This window comes from Atractosteus spatula, chromosome 7, assembly GCF_055471065.1.
Source record: "Atractosteus spatula isolate fAtrSpa1 chromosome 7, fAtrSpa1.hap1, whole genome shotgun sequence".
Lineage (NCBI taxonomy): Eukaryota > Metazoa > Chordata > Actinopteri > Semionotiformes > Lepisosteidae > Atractosteus > Atractosteus spatula.
This window is the reverse complement of record NC_142712.1, coordinates 61,483,067-61,503,065: the sequence shown is the minus strand read 5'-3', so window position 1 is coordinate 61,503,065 and position 19,999 is coordinate 61,483,067. Positions and strand designations below refer to the sequence as shown.

At 38.9% G+C, this 19,999-nt stretch overlaps 1 protein-coding gene across 3 annotated transcripts in view; it reads right to left on the bottom strand.

The window, feature by feature from the left end:
* Positions 1-18,727, bottom strand: part of LOC148831575 (death-associated protein kinase 2-like) — a 32,457-nt gene extending 13,730 nt beyond the window's left edge. For 2 of the 3 annotated variants that reach the window (XM_088921135.1, XM_088921132.1), the window contains exons 1-4: positions 18,547-18,727; positions 17,129-17,276; positions 4,429-4,650; positions 691-829 (exon numbers count right to left, since the gene is read on the bottom strand). In XM_088921135.1, coding sequence (XP_088777261.1) covers positions 691-829; positions 4,429-4,650; positions 17,129-17,205 — 438 coding nt within the window. In that variant the 5' untranslated portion in view covers positions 17,206-17,276; positions 18,547-18,727. Of the gene's footprint in view, positions 1-690; positions 830-4,428; positions 4,651-17,128; positions 17,277-18,147; positions 18,222-18,546 lie in introns of those variants that run through there. The other variant, XM_088921133.1, reaches the window with a different exon arrangement.
* Positions 18,728-19,999: the final 1,272 nt, after the last annotated feature.

Below are 19,999 nucleotides of genomic sequence, written 5' to 3'. Positions count from 1 at the left end.
TAACGTTTAAAATGTAACATTTTAGTACCCGAAGAAGGCTCCACAGCTGAAACGTTATGTTTCCTTTCTTCTCTTTTCAGCATGGAATAAACCTTTAACTTGTTCCTTTGCAGCCTACGCATGCTGAAACAGTGACCTACAGTACTTGAACTAAAATCTAACATGATTCGAATGCAAGTATGGAAGAAGTTGTGACACAACTAGCCTAAACAGGACATGTACTTCGACCACGACATTAATATCACTACAACAGCGCTGTCTGCTTCTCTTCTACTTCCTGAAAAGGCATTAACTTCTGCAATGTCTGAAAGCCACTGCCTTTTCAGAAATGTAACCTGTTTCTCACAAATACTGCTGAGAGAGTTTGAAACTATTTGCAGTACGATACTAAATGAAGAATTATTAAGTTTGAAATAAATGCATTAAATAAACCTGTATTGTTCTGATTAAATGATTAATTTTATAGTCAGTTGAGATATCAGGCTTTAGTATTTGAATCATGAGCCCTGTATGCAATCTGCTCTCTCCAAGCAGGTAGGTAGAACCAGGCTCTGCTTCAATACCTATCTGGTGCCTATCATGACACCTTACCTTACTGATAAGCTGCTTCATAATCTATATAACATTGAAAGAAAAACCAAAAAAAATAATGTAGAAAGAAATGAAAAAATAGAAAAGTATACAACCAACCTTAAGATCAAAGTGTGCGATTTTTCTGGTGTGGAGATAGTGGACTCCATCAAGAATCTGTTTTATAAACTGTGTTGCCTCTTCTTCACTTAGAGACTCCTTCTGTGCCAGAAAGTCAAACAGCTCTCCTCCAGATACCCTAGAAACACAGACTGACAGTGTTACTATTAAGGCATATTCTCTTTTTATACACAATGTGTGAAGATACTACAGGTCTAGTGTTTTGACAATGGTATTAATTTCCTGTTTTCTCTTAGCAGCCTCATATTCAGAAGACAATGCATTACGAATTTCTTCTTTGGAAAACATCTACTGCACAAGTGGAGTAGACAACTTAATCCTTCTGAAATTTTAAAAGGTTTAGTTGTCACGTGGGAGCATGAGGTTTTAAATTCAATGTATTTCTACCTGCTTCCAGATGTTATTGTACAGTGAAGGTAAGTCCTCTCACCACTGAAAAGACTAATTTGGTTTGCTTCATAATAATAAATACTAATAAAACAAGCAAAACAACAAGGGTGATTGATGGACCTTATCTGAACAACAGAAAGCTCTGTTCTCAAGTTACTGTACGTTTGTTTAGATACTTGGAAAATTATTTCATACTGTCCACTTGTGTCTGCATAAAGCTATAATCCTGACAAATAGGGTAATTTACTAAACACCCTGATTAGACAGGCCCCATAATTAGTACATAATTGGATCTCTGTGCACGTCTGCACATACCGTAACAGCTTGAAACAACAGTGAGAGAGGGCCTCAGTCCTCTCGCACAGTTCAGGCAAAGCACAAACAATGTGTGGGAAGCGCTATTCACTGCAGACCAATTAAAATATTTGAAAAATTAACAGCATGTATTCCCTGTTGATGGAAACACTAGGCTTTTATATCAATATCTGGACAAAACGATGCCCCACTGAGCAATTAAACAGAACATTACTTCTTTCCTTATATCAGACAGAGCAGCATTCATCTGAACAATTTTCCTGAGAAACTTCACACAATCATTTAAAGGGTTTTGTTTGTTTATCGCACACTTCCAATGCGAACACAAATTCAAATAAGCAATACTTCAATACATAAAGACTAATTGTTATTGTTGTTTCTTCTAATGCAGTTTCTATTTTTATTCTATTTAGCTATGCTTTTGCGTGTGTACTGTAATATGGACACACATAGAAGGAATGTTTATGAAGTAATGCCACACAATTTGTTAAAAAATTAATTTCCACAGGAAAACGATGAAACCTTTAAGTTTTCCACAAGATTTAAGTTTCCTGCTTCCTGTGCCTTTGTTTCAGTAAGTTCTGAAATATTCTGGCAGAATATTTTGACCCAGAAAAAGAACACAAAAATATTTGGCAGACTCTAGCATACCTATATACTGTATATATTTCCCTTAAATACTGTACACTTAAGTTTTCGTTCCCTTCTAAAGTACTTAACAACAGTGATTAAGAATAAGAAAAGAAGATCCATGTGGAATACTGTGTAATTGATGTGTTACATAAGTGTATCTTAAAATCTCATTACAGTTTATCTCAAAGAGAGCAGTGGTTAGTAATGGTGACACAAGCTCTGCATTGTTTTAACAATGAACCAAGAGACAGAGAGCTGTAACATTCTTTGAAACCTTCTCCTGAAAGGACACCCATAGTCAACAGTCACACAGGTCAACTTCCTTTCTATGAAAATAAGAATGAACAAATATTTTGTTGTATAAAATATTTCAGAGTTCCTCTCTATTTTGTACATTGGCATTTTTTTATGTTCTAATCAAAGCTGAAAGCAGTAACAAAATGAAATAATGTCTAGCATCAGACATCATCTGAGTAGAGTAAAGTCAAGTCACACATGTTGTGCTGTCATTTCTTCAGACATGAAAACTCAGCCTTAACATCTAAAAACAAGTAAGGAAACGTCTTAAAGTTTCCAGCTCTAGTACACAATGTATGCAATCTGTCAGTCTATAAAATACAAGGTTTATTGTTAATACTTGACATATTTAGACTAGCACATAAAATCTTGTCTCGAAAATGTGAAATCTTTGGAAAGATCTGTAAATTACCTCATATCATTTAGGATACAACTACTGTATGTTTCTGTTGTCTTAAGTGAGGGATGTCTTCATCTACTGTATAAATATATACGATCCATATGATCTGCCGTAGAACAGATTTCTCATTTCTTTTAGAAGTACTGGCTGTTCTGGCACATATAAGGTCTGGTAAAGTAAAAGGTCACACCAGGACACAGTGATCTATCAAGGCCAGAGCTCATCCTAGTCACCAGAGCATGGTGAGTATGCAACTCCCTTCCCTCACAGGGCTTACCCCAGCAATGCTGGTCCCCACTTACACTACTGGGTGGACTGGACTGGGCCCAACCTAATCTCACCCAAGGTACAACAGCAGTGTTTGCTCCTGAACCCACAACCTGTCAGTTATGAAACCAGAGACTTATCCACTATTCTATTCCGAACCTTGGCAGCCATATACAAAACGTAAAAATATTTTGGACTCATGTAACAGCATAAAACAGTGGAAACAAAACTATATTTAAAGGGCTGTCATTTAAGACTGCATGTATCTTCCTTCTTTGCCAGAAAACAGGTGCTGACAGAGGAAAAGGCCAGTGGGAAGCAATAATAAATCATGTGATTCACAATATGCTGAGCTTGCACACATCTGTAGGTCAATAAATAGGCAATTACATTTTCTTCAGGCATCCGAGTTTGCTTAAATTTGAAGCTACCTTTTCACTAGAAGTATATCAGGAAAACAAGATAAAGGTAATGCTTATTTGTATCGTGGCATCACGATACTTGTCATCGATCAGTCTGACCTTGACGTGCCCATGACTGGTCAGAGTGAGCTATTACATCTGGCCAGGATTCAGCAGAGTAACACATCTTTGGAATCACTTCCAGATTGCACAAAAGTGTGCACATTAATTCCAATACTGCACTAAGACCTTAATTGTGGTGTCCTTGTTGCATCAGCATAGGACTTTCATCACTCAAGAATCTCCGCCTCACAGTTCAGTAGGACAAGGGCTGTTTTCAGAAATGCAGACATTGATGTTCCAGACTCCTGGCCTGCCATATCCTCAGATTTAAATCCCAATCGCGTATCAGTGGTTGACAGGTCTATGCTCTTTGAAGGAAACCCCAAACCCTAGCAGAGTCTCGCTGGGACTAAACAGAGCATAACACCGTCGTAAAATACGATCTCTTAAGTCCATGCGGCATCGGTGCAATGTTTTCCTTGCAACAGAAGGCTGTACATAGATACAATTGTATCTATGATTTATTTCCATGGCTTTGTCTAGGCTTAAGGTGCTTGGGGATTAAGGGCGAGCTTTAAATTTAAATGGAAGCTGAATACAGTGTGCATGTAAATGACTGAGATGTGTTAGGTATATAGTATTATGGATTACTACAAAAATAAACCCTCAGAATACATGCGTAGAGTGTTTCTTTGGCTGAGGAATATATACAGCGGAATGTGTCTTTGAAAAACGCTTTCCTGACTTGGCTGATTCCCAGAAACAATACTGCTGTAACACTAATCTTCTAAAAATGTGCCAAGGAAGGAGTTTCATTTTCAAGATGGTGTTGCTGCAATCAAGCCTTTCCTGTTCTTGTGCCTTTTGTTCTGTAACCCCCCCCCACACACACACACACACCCCCCCACCACCTCTCCAGGATGACGGACAGGAAATCCTCCCGCTACTCACAGCTCCAGGATGAGCACCACGTCGGTGCGGTTCTCGAACACGTCGTGCAGGGTCACGATGTTGGGGTGCTGGAGGTGCTGGAGGATGCCGACCTCCCGCTCGATCTCCTCGCGCCTCACCCCGCGCCGGCTGGCCCGGCTCTGCCGCTTCTTGATGAACTTGGCCGCGTACTCCTGGCCCGTGCCCTTCTCCCTGCAGCGCCTCACGATGGCGAACTGGCCGCTGGAGGGGGGACAGAACCACCGCACACAGATGAGCGCCTGGCCTTGCTCTCCTCGCTGGCCGGCCCGCCAGCCCCACAGCCCGGCCTCGACAGCGCCTTTAACAACACTGGGGGTTCACCAAGGAGAGGGCGACTCCAGGCCTGGCCACCGACAACGAACAACCGAGCAAACCGATGAATTCACTCGGCGATCGAATCATGTTGCCAGAAACAACCTAACAGAAGCACAACACTTGCCGTACAGGCAAAAAAACAGCAACATTTTGGCATCTGACACCAGATCACAAACTGATGACAAAGTGAGGCAAAGGATGATATTGTAGTGTTAACCAGAACAGTCTACGGGCACTGTGACAGATTGAGTTTCACTATATTATTAGGTTCTTTGTATTACTGGTATATGGGTTTCACCACTAGCAAGTCAGTATGTTTGATAAAAAGAGTGCCCTTCCTTTGGTAAACTGTGAATGAAGTACTTTTGTGTTCAATTATATATCACTGGAGAGCAAAGTCAATACAATTAGCTTCTTACATTTCAATACAACTCTATTTTCTTCAGATTACTGTTATTAATATAATGCTAGGTCCTCTCTACAAAGCTTTACTTGCTTAAGTTTGTCATTTCATAATTCAAAAAAAGCTTAAAACTTATTTTTTGCCATTCACGTTCTAGACGAAGACATGAAAGACACATACTACACATGACTCAAACTGATAGATGTAGCATTTGGTGTTTACAGGGAAACATCTCACAGATGAGAAAAAAATCAAACCATGTTCCCCATGGACTGCAGTGCAGGAATACCAGCTTAGAATCTGCAGACCCAATCAATTATATCGAGCGGCTGGTTCTCAAGGGGGCAATGGGAAACAGTTTGAAAAGGTCAGAAACATTTCGCATTGATTCCAGAGCATCACAGAGGGCTACACCCACACAGGAAGCTAAGGGCAGCACATGAAGCACTGTTGAGAATTGACTGACATCACAGGTGGGCTGCTGTGTGGGAAACAGACACATGCCCAGTACTGACCTTCACAGAATTTCTTTCGGGTTTTCTTGTTAATTCACTGACTCAGGATGCAAGTCGTTAAAAGTGAACTAATTAGCCTTTCTGGCAAGGTGACCTAAACCAAAAGGAAATTTATATCAATGTACCAGCACTACAAAACCATTAAAGGAAAGGTGTTACTGTACAGCAAGGGACTTAAACATCGAGCCAAATTCAACCAAATGAATAACAAGCTAATTGTGCCTGAATGTGCAATGAAGTAACTACCCTGAAATGAAAGCATTCATTTTACAATTTATAACAGTGGTTTATTATTATTTGTTGTCTACACAATGTATGCTGTATATTATTATTATTGCCTTCTGGTTTGTGACTTCTGGGCTGAGTGCAGAGATGAACATGGCGAAGTCACTGTGATAGCATAATCAAAGAAACAAAGTAAAAAGACATACAAAATACAAGTTTATGGCTTTTTTAACTTCTTTACATTTTGTACATCTGTAGAAAGAGATTTAAGCTGCGATTACTGTAGGTCTTCATTTCTGGAGACAACTGAAGCGACTTACAGCATCATATCGTGACTGTGTTCTGCTAAATGACAAGCTGGCCAATCCCTCTGGTCAGAGACAGGGAAAGTGAATGCTCTGGAATGCTTTAGCATGTATCCCAGAGGAAATGCATTAAACCAACAGATGCTTGATACAGCCCCTCCTAATCGACAAGGTTGACAAAGATCTAAAAGTGTGAGGCTACCTCATCATGTTCGTTTAGTGCTTTCAACACTGTGGTGAGTTGAACAGACCTCCTATCATATCATTGTTCCACAAGATTAGTCGCTGAGCAGAATGTACAAAGAAATGGAAATAGAAAATTAAAAGTTGCCTTCGGGAGGTTCCAGTGAAATACTTAAGACCTTAATTGTAGAGTCCAGACTGAGAATGAGGTAACAAAATCCCAATGTGTGCAACTTCTGAGCAAGAAGAATCTATATACCCTCAAAAGGGCAAGATTCAAGTGCATTGCAACAGTCTGAATAAACATCATCTTTGAAATTCTTTCACGTTTACTGTAATATTTTTACTGTTCTAACTGAACTGAATGGGCAGTTATACCTCTATTGACACTGTCCCCACAGAAAATGTAGGAACGGTGTAGGAAGTGTACACAATGCATGACCGCTATCTTAATGTTTCCATCTAAAAAGAAGACAACATTCTTTTGTTAAAATTCTCACCAAGCAGGAAAACATTTTCTAGGCAGTGGCAGATGTAAGCTTTTAAGTAGAAAGGTATTATACATCTCATGCTGGTTTGGTTGATCTAAGCTGATCACTAGCTTTAGAGACAGAAAATGGTGAAAATTAATGCTACCTTCCCATATTAAGAACGGCTTTGATAGGATTCCTAGAAAGCTGTCTTAATTACCCATATACATTTTCAGTCTCTTTTACACATGTGCCATTTGAACAGAATTGGCAATAAACACACAGAAAAACTAAGAAAAATACAGCATGTCCTCAGTTCATGGATACATGAAAAGCAGGTTTCAAGAGAATACTTCGAGAGACAAAGATATCTGTTGCTTGTACATTATACAAAAAGGAGCTGTCCTAGGATACAATTCTTTGCAACAGAGTAACATTAACTTTTCTTCAGAGCTGAATCCCTTACAGTTCTGGCTGTACTATACTGTATATCACACATATATCGTGAAACCAGAGAAATTGGATATTTTCCAGCAATTTATTATCTAAAATGTGCATCTGGTCCTATTCATATCTGGTTATTGGCCTTGGTTGTTAGCTATCAACATTGTTTGTATCTCCCTCTTAAGCAATATTTACACAACATGGACATGCCAATCAGTCCTAAAAATCTTACAGACTATCATGTTTAAATATTCTTGGCACAGTGTAATTAGAAAATGAAAGAAGATAGTAATAGAGTATTACAGAAGAATAGAGGCAGCCAATCTTGCTTTTATTTTCAAACATACGAGGGCTTTTAATGCTTACATTATGATATAGATCAGCTAGGTTTCTCTTGCAAGGCAGAGAGTTACTAACATCTGTGATAAACATTTGGTTACACTGGAAGCTTTAGAAAAAGAACAAGTCTCAGGCAACATTAAACAGAAAGAAAACACCAACATAAAAACAGAATTACAATGTATCACATTTCAATTAGACCCAACTGAAAAAACTACTTTACATAGGGGCTCGGGAATAATTATTTTAACTGAACATACATTTAAAAAATGTGAATGTGTGTGATAAATATGGCAGGACGACTTTTGAACTGGTGGAGTCTACTTGAATTAACTAATTGATCAATAGATTATCCAATCAACTAAGAAGATGATGGAGCAGTTTTAATTTGGAATTGTTGTGTCTCTCACGTGTCTTGTGTCTTTACCGTAGACTGGCTTGCGTCAGGGAGAAAAGAAAAGAAAATGACTGAAGCTTTGCTGTGCTCCAATCAGCCTTACAAGGTCAGTCATGAAGAGAATGAAAAGGAGTCACTGATGGGGGGGTAGGTGATATGGGGGTGGGTTTGGGTTGTTACAGTCCATCTGTTTTTGTGCTGCTGTCTGCGAGAGAGTAAAGTTAGACACCACTTCCTCATGCGGACCAGTTCCTGATTAGATACATGGAACCCTAAAGATAGAAGCTGTCTTTGAGCAGCAATGTGTGGAATGTTCACCAGTTGCCCCCACAACAGTGAGCTCAAGTGCTGGGCTGCAGACAGAAGTGAGATAGCCAGAGGGAACAAGTTTATTAAAGACTAACAAAAAGACAGAGTGGCAGCATCTCCAGGCTTTCTGCACATCAGTGGATGTTAAACACAAAACCCAGATAATTCCAAGAGCTTTCAACAAAAAAAGACGATAGCGTGTGACAACACTCACTGGGATTTGCTCTGTCACTGTACTAGATATAATTACATATAAATGAGAAAATCGGAAAGTAGAATTTGAAATTATTTCTAAGAACATAGAGTCTGAAAATTAGAGGCGGGCTATTTGGCACCGCTGCCTTTTCTGGTTACTGATATAAAAAATAAATGTTAAAAATGTCAGAATCATTATATCTTTTTGTTTTCATGAACACAGGTGGGTGCATGTACTGCATGTATGTTTGTCTGCATATGTAGAGTTGAAATCTCAAACTCATGATGAATTAGGCAGAGCTAAAATTGTACCAAATGTGATTAAAATTCTTGACAACATTTGAGTCCAGACTGTAAAATCTAAATGTAAAAACTTGTGAAAACTTATACCGTTTCCTGTATCTCAATACTGGTTAGTTTCTGTTAAAACCACATTGCAATTAAAAACCCTAGGATTCATATTTATCTTAAAGATTCATTTTAATCCACTACTGAAAGGCTTGCTAAAAGAGTCTTTGTTTTCTTAAAATGTCACATAATCTAAATGTTTAAGGGAGACATCTCTTCATGCTAACACCTGGAATAGTATATCTTAACAGGAAGTATCTGAGTCTCACACTTCAGCAAAAAACAAGAGCAAATATATGCATATGTGTTACAACATGCCAGTCACATGACTGTTTAAAAGCTTGAAATGTATTCTAATATGATGATTCAGTCTGTATTACATTTGCAGCCACTGCTAAAGCATTTCTTAAATATGTTGACTGCAGCTTGTGTAAAAACAGTGTCAGGAAGTTTAGCCTGTCAAACCGTGTCTTCAGTTTCTAACCATAAGTGTAAAAACCTACATGTATAATGACAAATAGCTATTTCACCACATAGAGCCTATCTGATCTAGAATATTTAGAAATGAGAAGTGTCGTATCAACTAGCAAAAATCTGCTGACCAATAACTTTTGCAGAGAAATTAAAATCAGAGGCATGCTATTAGAAGGGGGCAGCCCTGAGATGAATATAATAAAACTACTAAAATTAAACATAAGCTTACAATTGAAAAGTAAAGTTTGTCACCTGTTCTGTTATAACTAACTCACAGGTATGGTATCTCTGGACAGGTAGAGTTTGAGAGGAGAAAATAGAGGACAAATTTTTCTTTTCTATAAATCTGTAGAGGGAAAAGAATCTTTCATAGCCTTCCTGATAACTGCATGAACCTATGCAATCAGCAAGTCTTTGGGCAGTGGGTTAATAATAGCTGCAGCCAGCCTACTACTGTAAGTCCACCTGTTGGTTCTCCAGCATTTAATTGAGGGGGTGTTAGATTAATTCAGTCCCTTGACAGCATCGGTCACAGCAGTGGATTCCAGCAGTCCCCTGTTCTCAGTAGGGCCTGTCTATAGGCTCTCTAACCCTCACCATTTGTTCAAGCTGCAAGGGATTTGAAAATGGACAATCCTACAGAACCAAGTCCGATGTTATAGTTCTTTGGAAACAGGACGATCAAATTCAAGACACATGTGCCACACAAACTGACCATGGTAATGGGACCTGAGAAGGCCATTATTTAGAAACTACTTTCTAAATGTGGATGAAATGCAATTATGAATAATTCACTATTTTTCTAAAAAATCTAAAAAAGACTGGTGCAAATGAAATGTTAAACATTGTCTTTCAAGAAGTACACTCACTTTGAAAATGAAATGAACATTCAAGCCTACATTACCTGACCAATCAGCCAATATTGTACTTGATATGAGAACTTGTAGATGTTCCATCTTTATATTATGGTTATGACTTTTTGCATGAATACAACAGACTCATGTTCACCATGAATAACAGTAAAGCATAGCCTGGAAAACAGCTACATATGTTTTTGTTAAGGGGGATGTTTAAAAACAAAAGTTCACGTGAGATTATCTGCCTAGTAAAATTAGGTTTACTGTGACGATGGTGAATGGTGAGACTTTAAAACTTCCGATTTGTTGACAAATGAATATGAGCACAAACCCACCAAAAATAAAATGAGTAGTTACGATTCTCAAAATTAGTTGCATGCCATTCTTTATTTTAACTTCATACAAGTGACACCTTTTCTAATTCAATGTTTAAATATTTTCGCCCAGCTGACAGGCAGAAAACCCCACCTGGAAATTGAAGGCGGGGATCCCCACAGTCCCAGAGGAAACGCTATGTTAGTCTGTGGGTTGTTTGCCTGCCTTAAACAAATGTAATGCAAATGTTACCAGCTTGTTTTAAACCCTCCAACAGAAAATGCCCAAAACTCAGAATAGTGCCAAGAGTTATTCCCTCTCGTTCAGTTTTAAACTTGTAAAATGTCATTATTTCCAAAAAAATCTGTTTTGCATATTTGTACCTTGATAACCTTGTTACCTAGTACCTAATTCTACCTTGTTATTCTAACAAATGAGGGGGAAAGAGCTCAAGTATAACAAGCATTTGAGCTATATTATGTGTAGCAAGTGGTGTTGGTTAAACAGTGCAGGGCTAGATGAACTTTTCTTTTTAATGATTCCCCAGAAGTCTATTAATCTTAATGCACTCTAACCAACACAGAGTACATTCTAATTCTAGCCTTGGTTAGAATTCAGTACCTCAAGCACACCACAAATAACATTTGTTTTTCCTCATTTGTGTACTGCACAGTATGTCTGATTCTTGAGATCGATTCATGCTGTGACAGGTCACTTTCTCTGTGTCGTCTTTAGGTTTGAACAGCACAGCTGAGAGGTATGTAGAGAGTCAGATAGGTATTACATGTGTGTTCATGTTGCCATACAGTAGGTCTGATCTAATGAGGATTGAGAAATATCTCCGAGCTGCAGAAGGAAGGAGGTATTCAAGCAAGTCCACTGGCTTAGCACTGCATTCAATGCCAGACTGTGATAATGAAATCTGCACTCCACATCAAGCATGCCTAGATTTGTTTTCGCTAAACCACTGGAGGAACACAGCATGCAGGCTTCATGTGTTTTCTAGCTCCTGATGCCAAATATTATTAAACAGAGAACACAGCCATGAGCTATTTTCTATTTTAATTGTATTTTCTGCCTATCTGTAGAAAATTAAAATAAGAACCTCTAAAGTGTTCATTACAAGCCATCTATTCCAAATCTCTACCAATAGTATCTGCAGCAAATATTCACATTAGTGGGTTGTGACGGGGACAGTACACTGTCTTTGTATGGAAACTAACTGAGAAATAACTCTTATCTTATATACAGTATATGAAGGACAGAGACAGATGTCATTACAAGACATACGTCATTAAAATGCTTAAAAATTTCAAGACACCATAATAAAAGAAAACTGACAGATGCTTATAAAGTGAAAAAAGAAACTTATGGAACAATAACATTTTCTACACCAAACACAAACACAGGAAATCTTATCACCCCTGATAACAAAGAAGGGACAATTTAGTTGTACATTGCACTTCACGGAGAGCACTGCACTGCACCTGCCAATGAGCCTGCTTGGGAAGTTTCTGCCTATGCCTGACTGCAGTCGTCTATCTTGTTAGTCTTGAAATGCTGACGCCTGTAGCGATTAATGTTTATTTTCACAACTTACCTTGAAAGGACCTGTTATGTGCTGAGGGGGAAATACTCACTTTGAGATCTGTTACCTTCTTCATATTTTTCTAGTCAATAGGTGCACTTAAAAACACAACATCTAACACTATCCTTGTGACATCACTTTCACATGCTAAATTGTCTGTTGCACCAGAAGTATAGCCTTTTATAATGTAGCTTAACAAGCATTATAAAGCATTTACGGGTGGGGTGGTTGGCAGGGTTTTTTCCAGCTTCAATGAAAGCATCTTATTTAACATCTGCTGCACAGGAACATTGGGGCTGTTCTGGTTCTGACTTCTTGTTTATTTGTTTAAGCCACATTAATCATCACATTTCACTTCATGAGGGTTTAATCTATTCTAAAGATTGTTTTAAGTCTTATTTAAAATTGACAAAGCTTATGAGGTAGACTTTTACAAGTGCACTTTGTCTAGAATGCCATACTGTGCCTTCCATCAGGTACCTCACTTTCATGTTAGAGGGACAACACCTATCCAAAACAAAAAAATCAAACTACTTGCACCATAGTGCGGTTCTGTATGGATCATGAGATTGTACATTATGATTGTATTTATGATCACACATAAATAAAATCATCGCATCTCCATATAATAACCCACTACTCATTCAAAAAAATCTCAGTCTTGTGTAGCCTCCTGAGACACAAAAGATACTCTAGTATCTTTTAGCATTGCTCCTGTATAAGGGAAGGTACAGTATCTGTACTAATGCATTCTGCAGCATCATGAAACATCCATTTACAAACACACTGAAATCTATATATAATTATAAAGTTAAAACATGAAGTTAATCTCAAGTCCTCCATCCCTGAGTGAGAGATATTGTATAGCTACTTTTAACTAAGTGTGAGGTGTATTGTTCAGTGTAAGTATGTATTAGAAGGACAGACTAAATAAGATGAATGAACAAACGTGAATAAATGAAATTTCTGTGATTGCTAAGGTGAACATAAAAATGTTACTGGCACAAAAGCTGTTGGTGAATTGGTGCAATCCAACAAACAGACTGCATACCTCTACCAAGAACACCACTCCCTGCTTCACTCGAACAATGTTAGAATACTTAGCAAGAATACTTTTCAGAAGAGATACAGTAGTTACTGTCTATAATAACAGTATTTTGTGTTGTTTTGGGGTTGGAAGTAAAGATCAAGTGCACCCAAGGAGAACCAGGCCCATAAAGCAGAGAAAATTAACTCAACATCCATTTTCTATCCAGTTACCAGCAATGGGCCAAATGACCCCCAGGTTTTTCTAATTACATTCTGGCGCTCACAAAGCTCAGTCCGCTACTCCTGTGCTATAAATACATCACACATATCTGCAGTATCCCAGAGCAAGATTATTGCAGGCCTGGACCACAGGGATATCTGACACCTGTTGAATTTTTTAACTCTTGTTTTACTTTTTTAGGCACTAAATGACTTCTGTCGATTGTAAGGCACACAGATCATCTTCATTCTACGGGCATGTGAACTTCAGTCAGGTGAACAAAAATGTTGCAGGGTATATTTAAAAACCTCCTGCTCTGCTGTTTGTTAGCAGAAGATAGTTCCTCCATATCAAAGACTTTGATCTTGCTGCATTTTTCATCATGTTTGTCAGCAGCAGGCTGCTGCTCTTTCAAAACAGCCAGATAGAATATTCTCATGCAGGGAATACAAACACTATGGCATGCACACTGGGCTTACGTTTAAAAACATTCAGACTTCCTGAATTTCATATTTGGTAAAATGTATTTTACGTCCTCATTTCTGTCAAATCGTCCAATGTTACCATTTGTGGACAGTGACAAGGACTCTTCAAGGGCGGTTTTAATTTCATGAGAGAGACAGCGCATACAGTATGACACATATGAACATCAGCAAGCAGCTTGAGCCAGAGGGTGGATGTATACACGCTGTTCTGTTTCCGTGCTGCTTTTCAGACAGGCTAATTTGAAACAGCAACAAACACAAACTGTACGGGATGTACAGTGTGAGACATGGTGTGCTGGACTCTTTTTTATTCAGGTGGGTAGCTGTGTCAGCATGCGTAGTCTGCAAAGGAACAGTAGGTTTATTCCATGCTGGAAAGAGAAGAGAGAAAGCACAACGTTTCGGCTGTGGAGCCTTCTTTGGATGAAGAAGAAGAAGGAGACTCAACCCGAAGAAGGCTCCACAGCTAAAACGTGTTTTCTCTCTTCTCTTTCCAGCATGGAATAAACCTATTACGTGTTCTTTTTTATTCAGTCTTATATAAAGTACCCTTGCATTCCTAAAAGAAACATTCCTGCTTCTGCAATTTTGGGTTGAAAAGGGGCAGGCGATAAGCAAGTGAAAAGAATTTGTTACCGACCATTTTTCTAAAGATGCTCACTCTCTTCGTGCCACAGTCTGTGTAACCGTTTTGACTAATATCAGAGAATGACATCACTTTCTACTTCCTCTTACAAGCTGTGTGTTTGCCGTAAGAATATTATACATACATACTGTACACGGAGAAAACTCACTCTGCCATTTTCACTGTAGTTAATGTCTCACGGCATCATAGCCATGAAAGACAGTACTACTATGCCCACAGTACATGGAGGTTGACAAGAGTCCCTGTATGTGAACTGCTGATTCATGGGGAGTGCAGGTATTTAACAGACACATAGCACTCTGGGTTTAACAGACACATAGCACTCTGGATTAATAGACACACTGCATTTAATAGACGTAGCACTCTGTGTTTCTTATCTGGCAACAGCAGAACAGGATGAGTACAATATCAAAGCTGGTGATGTTCAAGAAAGAAAACTTTGCAGTGCTGTACCTGTATACTTAAAAATCCATTTTCATATTACCCATTATGGAAACTTAATGATAGTGACTAGGCGTGGGAATGTGGAAGTTTATCCTCCAGTACATGTACAGTATATATCATACATGACAAAGCATTCTATTCTTCATTCCTGACAAAGAAACCGGGAGCTGTCTCATTACATATGTATGATTGTTATGCAGTGCTCAGTGTGTGTGTGTGTAGTGATCTGAGTACTACCTACAGTATGTAATGTTTCAGCTTTTCTTAGATATATTTACTTATGAAGTGTTGAGTGCTGATAAAGAAGGCTGTTTCCAAAACCAGAATAATCAATAATCTTCTGTTCCAACCCTCTATATCTTCAAACTGCCCACAGGGATCACTGTGGAAGGAGTACATTTTGTACGTCACATGGCAAAACTTAGACTGCACTTTGATGAATAACTGGCTGTAGATGACAAAGTTCTTTCCAGTGACACACGAAAAACCCTCACTTGGAGCTGAAACCTTTTTGTGTCAGGCAGCAGTTCATCACTGCACTTCCTAATGAGCTGCTGCTACCAGTGTGTGGTACTGTACATGTCAACAGGTTCCACTGTGACTGCACTGTGGGGATCCCCCTGCGTGGTGCCCCACACCATGGTCTGAGTAAAACTTCACCACAAAGGCGGTGTCAAATATTTGCCATTTTCACTTTTTAAAGGCTATCTTAAAAGGAAGCCGGAGGTAAGCTGCACGTTTTCCGAGAGGTACTATTACGTTTCACACTGTTGCACATGATCCCCCTATACCACGAGTAATTGTTAAATTGAAAAAAAAGTGTTAAAATTGAAGTACTGCTTTCAGTACCACAACTCTGTTTGTGATTATGATATGTATGCATGTGAGCTCTCTCTGTACCAAGTGTACAAAGTTCAATGTGCTGGAGAGATGAGTGAACATTTTTTTTTTTTACTTCAGTACAAATTTCTCCTTGACCTCTAGTTTACATCCTTTACATTATGGAGTTCGGAGAGTATGGGTTTTCCTGTCTGCAGGGGCTGGTTTAGGGGGAGCTGGACTTGCTAGAAAAAAAATGACTCAACAAATATTTCTGAAGAGGGACAAGCCAGGGTACTGTGCAGTAATCTGTTTCACTGAAAGCACAGAGTCTCTATTACTTCAGCAAACTATACTCAACAAACATACTGACAAAGTATTGGTATTGCTTTCAATGTAATGAACTAAAAATCATCAAAATCTAATACAACACAAATTGAATATAATACATATTTAAGGTCTTTCTTGCTGAACACAGCACAGAATCACTGATTGAATGGCAATGACGGCTTTGTGTAAGTACAGTATAAGCCAGTTTAAAATCTCAGCATTCCCAATATTGATTTAAACCAGAACAGCAATAGCAGAAGGTTGAAACCATAGCTGATTTAACGGATTTTAAGGAATAGCCCACTGTCCGTCAATACACTCAATAAAGTGTGCCAAGCTACTAAACAAAAGAGTATACAGTATTCTGAAAAGAAAAGGACTGGAGTTGTAGATAATGGACGTTCCTAATGACAAACTTCACTAAAGAACCAGAGGGTTTATTTTCTGGAGTGCTTTCAAAACCCTCCGAGATGTTTTGTGGCTAATAATCTATTCAGACATTGTCAATCACAATCCTAACCTGGACCTCAAGTGTAATCTTCATTATAACCTTAACTCAATCCCCAGTCTTTGACTCAAAACAAACCGTAAACCTAAAACTGTAGCTCATGTACTGTAGCTGCCATACAGCTGAAAATATTTAGATGACCCTGGAGGAGTTTAAACTGAATGGACTGAATGGACAAGCCATGAGTGCACAATCAGGAAGCCAGGTAAATCGTCACAGGATTATTGTTCACATTGGCAATTATAAAGAAAGGCTGCGCAAGATATATCATGTCTTCCGAATGTGAGGGATGAACCCAAAAAAGGATACTAACATCTGAAAAGTTCAATGGGCAGGTCAGCAGGTGTTAGCAGACCAATGGAATGAGTTACCCCAAACAGAAAACAGAGCGTTCTGTAGGGATGTGGTTAGCCAAACTACATAAACTGTGATGGACTAACATCATGGAGCACAATATTTATACAGTAACATGGCTTTACCCTAGCTTAGTGAGATGCGAGTATACATTACACTTACCTTCCAAGCTCTTCACCGATTTCATAAAAATCCTCCACTTTTTGTTGCTTGAATACAGCCATTCCCGATGTCTTCATTTAAGGCTACTGATTACCTTGCGATCTTGAATGGCTAAGAAATCTTTCTCCCATCACACACAAGTCCAGCCCTGCGGAGACAATGTGAGCTTTTAAGAAAACCTGCAGTTGGTTCTGGTTTTAACTCGGGAGAGCATTCTGTCAAAACACTTTCCTGCACAGGTTCCAACATGTGGCCGCACATTCCTGGATTAGACAAACAGAAGGTGTAGCAGTGACTGCAGAATTTGTAACCGGAGGTCATTTTGAAAATGTGGAGAACGGATATGTATGTCGACATCATAAAATAAATGAAAAAAACAACAACAAATGTTGTTAGTTATTAGGATTCCGAGTGGGTAAGAATTATGTGCAACGGTATGTATTTCACGATTTTTTCTACCCAAACATAAAAAGTTGCCGTTCATTTTTCGTTTTGTGCACGTTCACCAAAGAGAACAAAATAACGAAAAAAGGACTGTAGTCCAATAGGATACGGAGTTCAACTTCACAAAACAACTCGTATAAAATGAGTCGCAGTGCAGTACTTCCTCAGGCTGAACGATTAGTGTTTTAACACAGCGCTCACTCCACGTATCACTTTGCTGTCGTGTGACAGTTTTTTCATTACAAAAAAGAGTAATGCAAAATGCTTCGCCTTGTAAGTTAAATTACTGTATTGTTACTGTAGCTTAAAACATCACCATGCTGTACACAAAATCCTTTTAACCATCTGGCAGCGCTGTTAAGGTGCTCTAGCAGAACCGTCTTGCTAGGAAAGTGTTGATGTACTATGTGCGTGGTCTAAATTTTGCATCCTCGATATGGTTTTGTCTCCATAAACACCCCTGCCTTAAACGAAAAAAAAAAACAGCCAATATCCAAGTTTAATATGAAAGCTATAGTACCCAGTAAATTGCTCAGTCCCTTTCTACTCGCGCTGACAATGCTAACTTTCAGTACCTTCCTACACAACTTCAAGAAAACCACGTCTCACTCCGATTGCCTTATGCTGTTTTTTTTTTACCAAGGCTAAAACTATGACCAGCAGCAGAACGACCGAACCTTAGGCTGTTATGGACTATTTTCATTTGAAGATTGCCTAGCCTGCAGTCGATATATTAAGAGCGAAAAATAAACGCGTGACGTGAACTTTGAAATTTGCCCGTCGAATATCTCACCTGTTGAAACAGCAGACACTTCAAAAGATGAGGTAATCCCCCCCCCCCCGAAAAGAAAACAGTTCTACTTGCATAATTCATTTTGACATTTTTTTAAATTATTGTAAATCGTTATGATCAAAAGGTTAGTGCGTGTAGGTAAAGAGCTCAAGGCTGTACAGCAGTTGTCTATAGCGCTTACCGGTTTATACTGTAGATCGAGCCAAACAGCGCCGGTCTCTCCACCTCGTACTCCGGCTGTGCTGAAGTGTCAGAACTCGCCGGACCCGCTGCGCCCCCCCTCACACCCGGAGCGCTGTCACGGCCGGGGGCTCCCGTGAGCGTCCACAAGGTGTCCGTTCCAGTCTGCAGAAGAGACGCCCTCTGTTGTCTATGGGCTTGACGACACCGTCAACAAAGGCAACAAAAACAGGAAATATTGAATGCTAAGTTCTAGATTCCGTGCCATATGTGCAGTACACACACACACACACGTGTTTATTCAACCAGAAAGATAAATATTAAAGTAAAAAACACACGTTTTGAGAAATTTTCTTCTGTATTAGAATTATAGGCAACTTGTCACGTTCGTGTTACAGTCGCCCGACGAGCACTGGGTATTTTTTTTTATAAAACTTAAGAGTATTTTGTAAAACTAGTAAAAATCGGGTAATAATACAGCATATGGATATAAATACTAAGTACATTGTCATAAATATGGACAGAGCGGACCATGAAATATTTATTATTGCTGTCTTCTAAAGTATCATTGCTTAATCTCTGAAGGTCAAATGTCAGTGATTGGAAACAGCTGGTTTTCCCAGATAATCACGCAAGCACATGCTGGCCTCTTCATATTCAACACTCTCTGTTCTGATCTTAGTTAGATAGAATATAATTTAATAAAGTACCTTAGTCACTATAACTACAAGGATAACCCTATCAAGAAGTATCTACTGGGAGTGACATTTAATTAATAACATTTAATGCTTTAAAAAACAACTCAAAGAAAATGATTTTTAAAAATTAAAATAAGATAAGTAAAATTATTAGAAAGCTTAAGTACATTATTGGCATGCTGTTTCACACGCATCTACAGATACTAGCAATCACCTTTTCTATAACTCTGGATGCCACACAATCATCTGGTCTTTTCAAGAATCATTGAAACAGCCCAGTCAGCTGATATGAAATCTTGATCTGCTCATCAATCTGCTCATCTGAATCCCTGTACGACCATCAACCATTCCCAACTCACATAATAAACAGCCTTACTAGTCAAGAGGGAAAACAGTAGAACAAAATCTTCTGTCAGGATCACTTTTAAATATTGCTGAAAGAGGAAGAGTTAAAAACCAGATCTTGATCTCATCAGATCTCAGAAGGAGGCTCAGCGTCTGCCTTCAATTGTATTCTTTCCTGTGTTTTATTGCGAAGGCCAAGACTTGCATGCTCAGTATCAAATCCAGGCATCACTGAGGAATTCTAGGAATCTAGCAGGCTGGGTGCTTACTAGCTCTTTAGGAGTCAAGGGTTAAAGGCTGAATGCAGCTCAGCATGGTGGGTTTCGAAATCTTTCCCAAGTAAGGGTCTATGCAGTCCCAGCAGACGTTCTCTCAGTCCGGTGTCAGGAGTTGGAAAGCAGGATGAATATC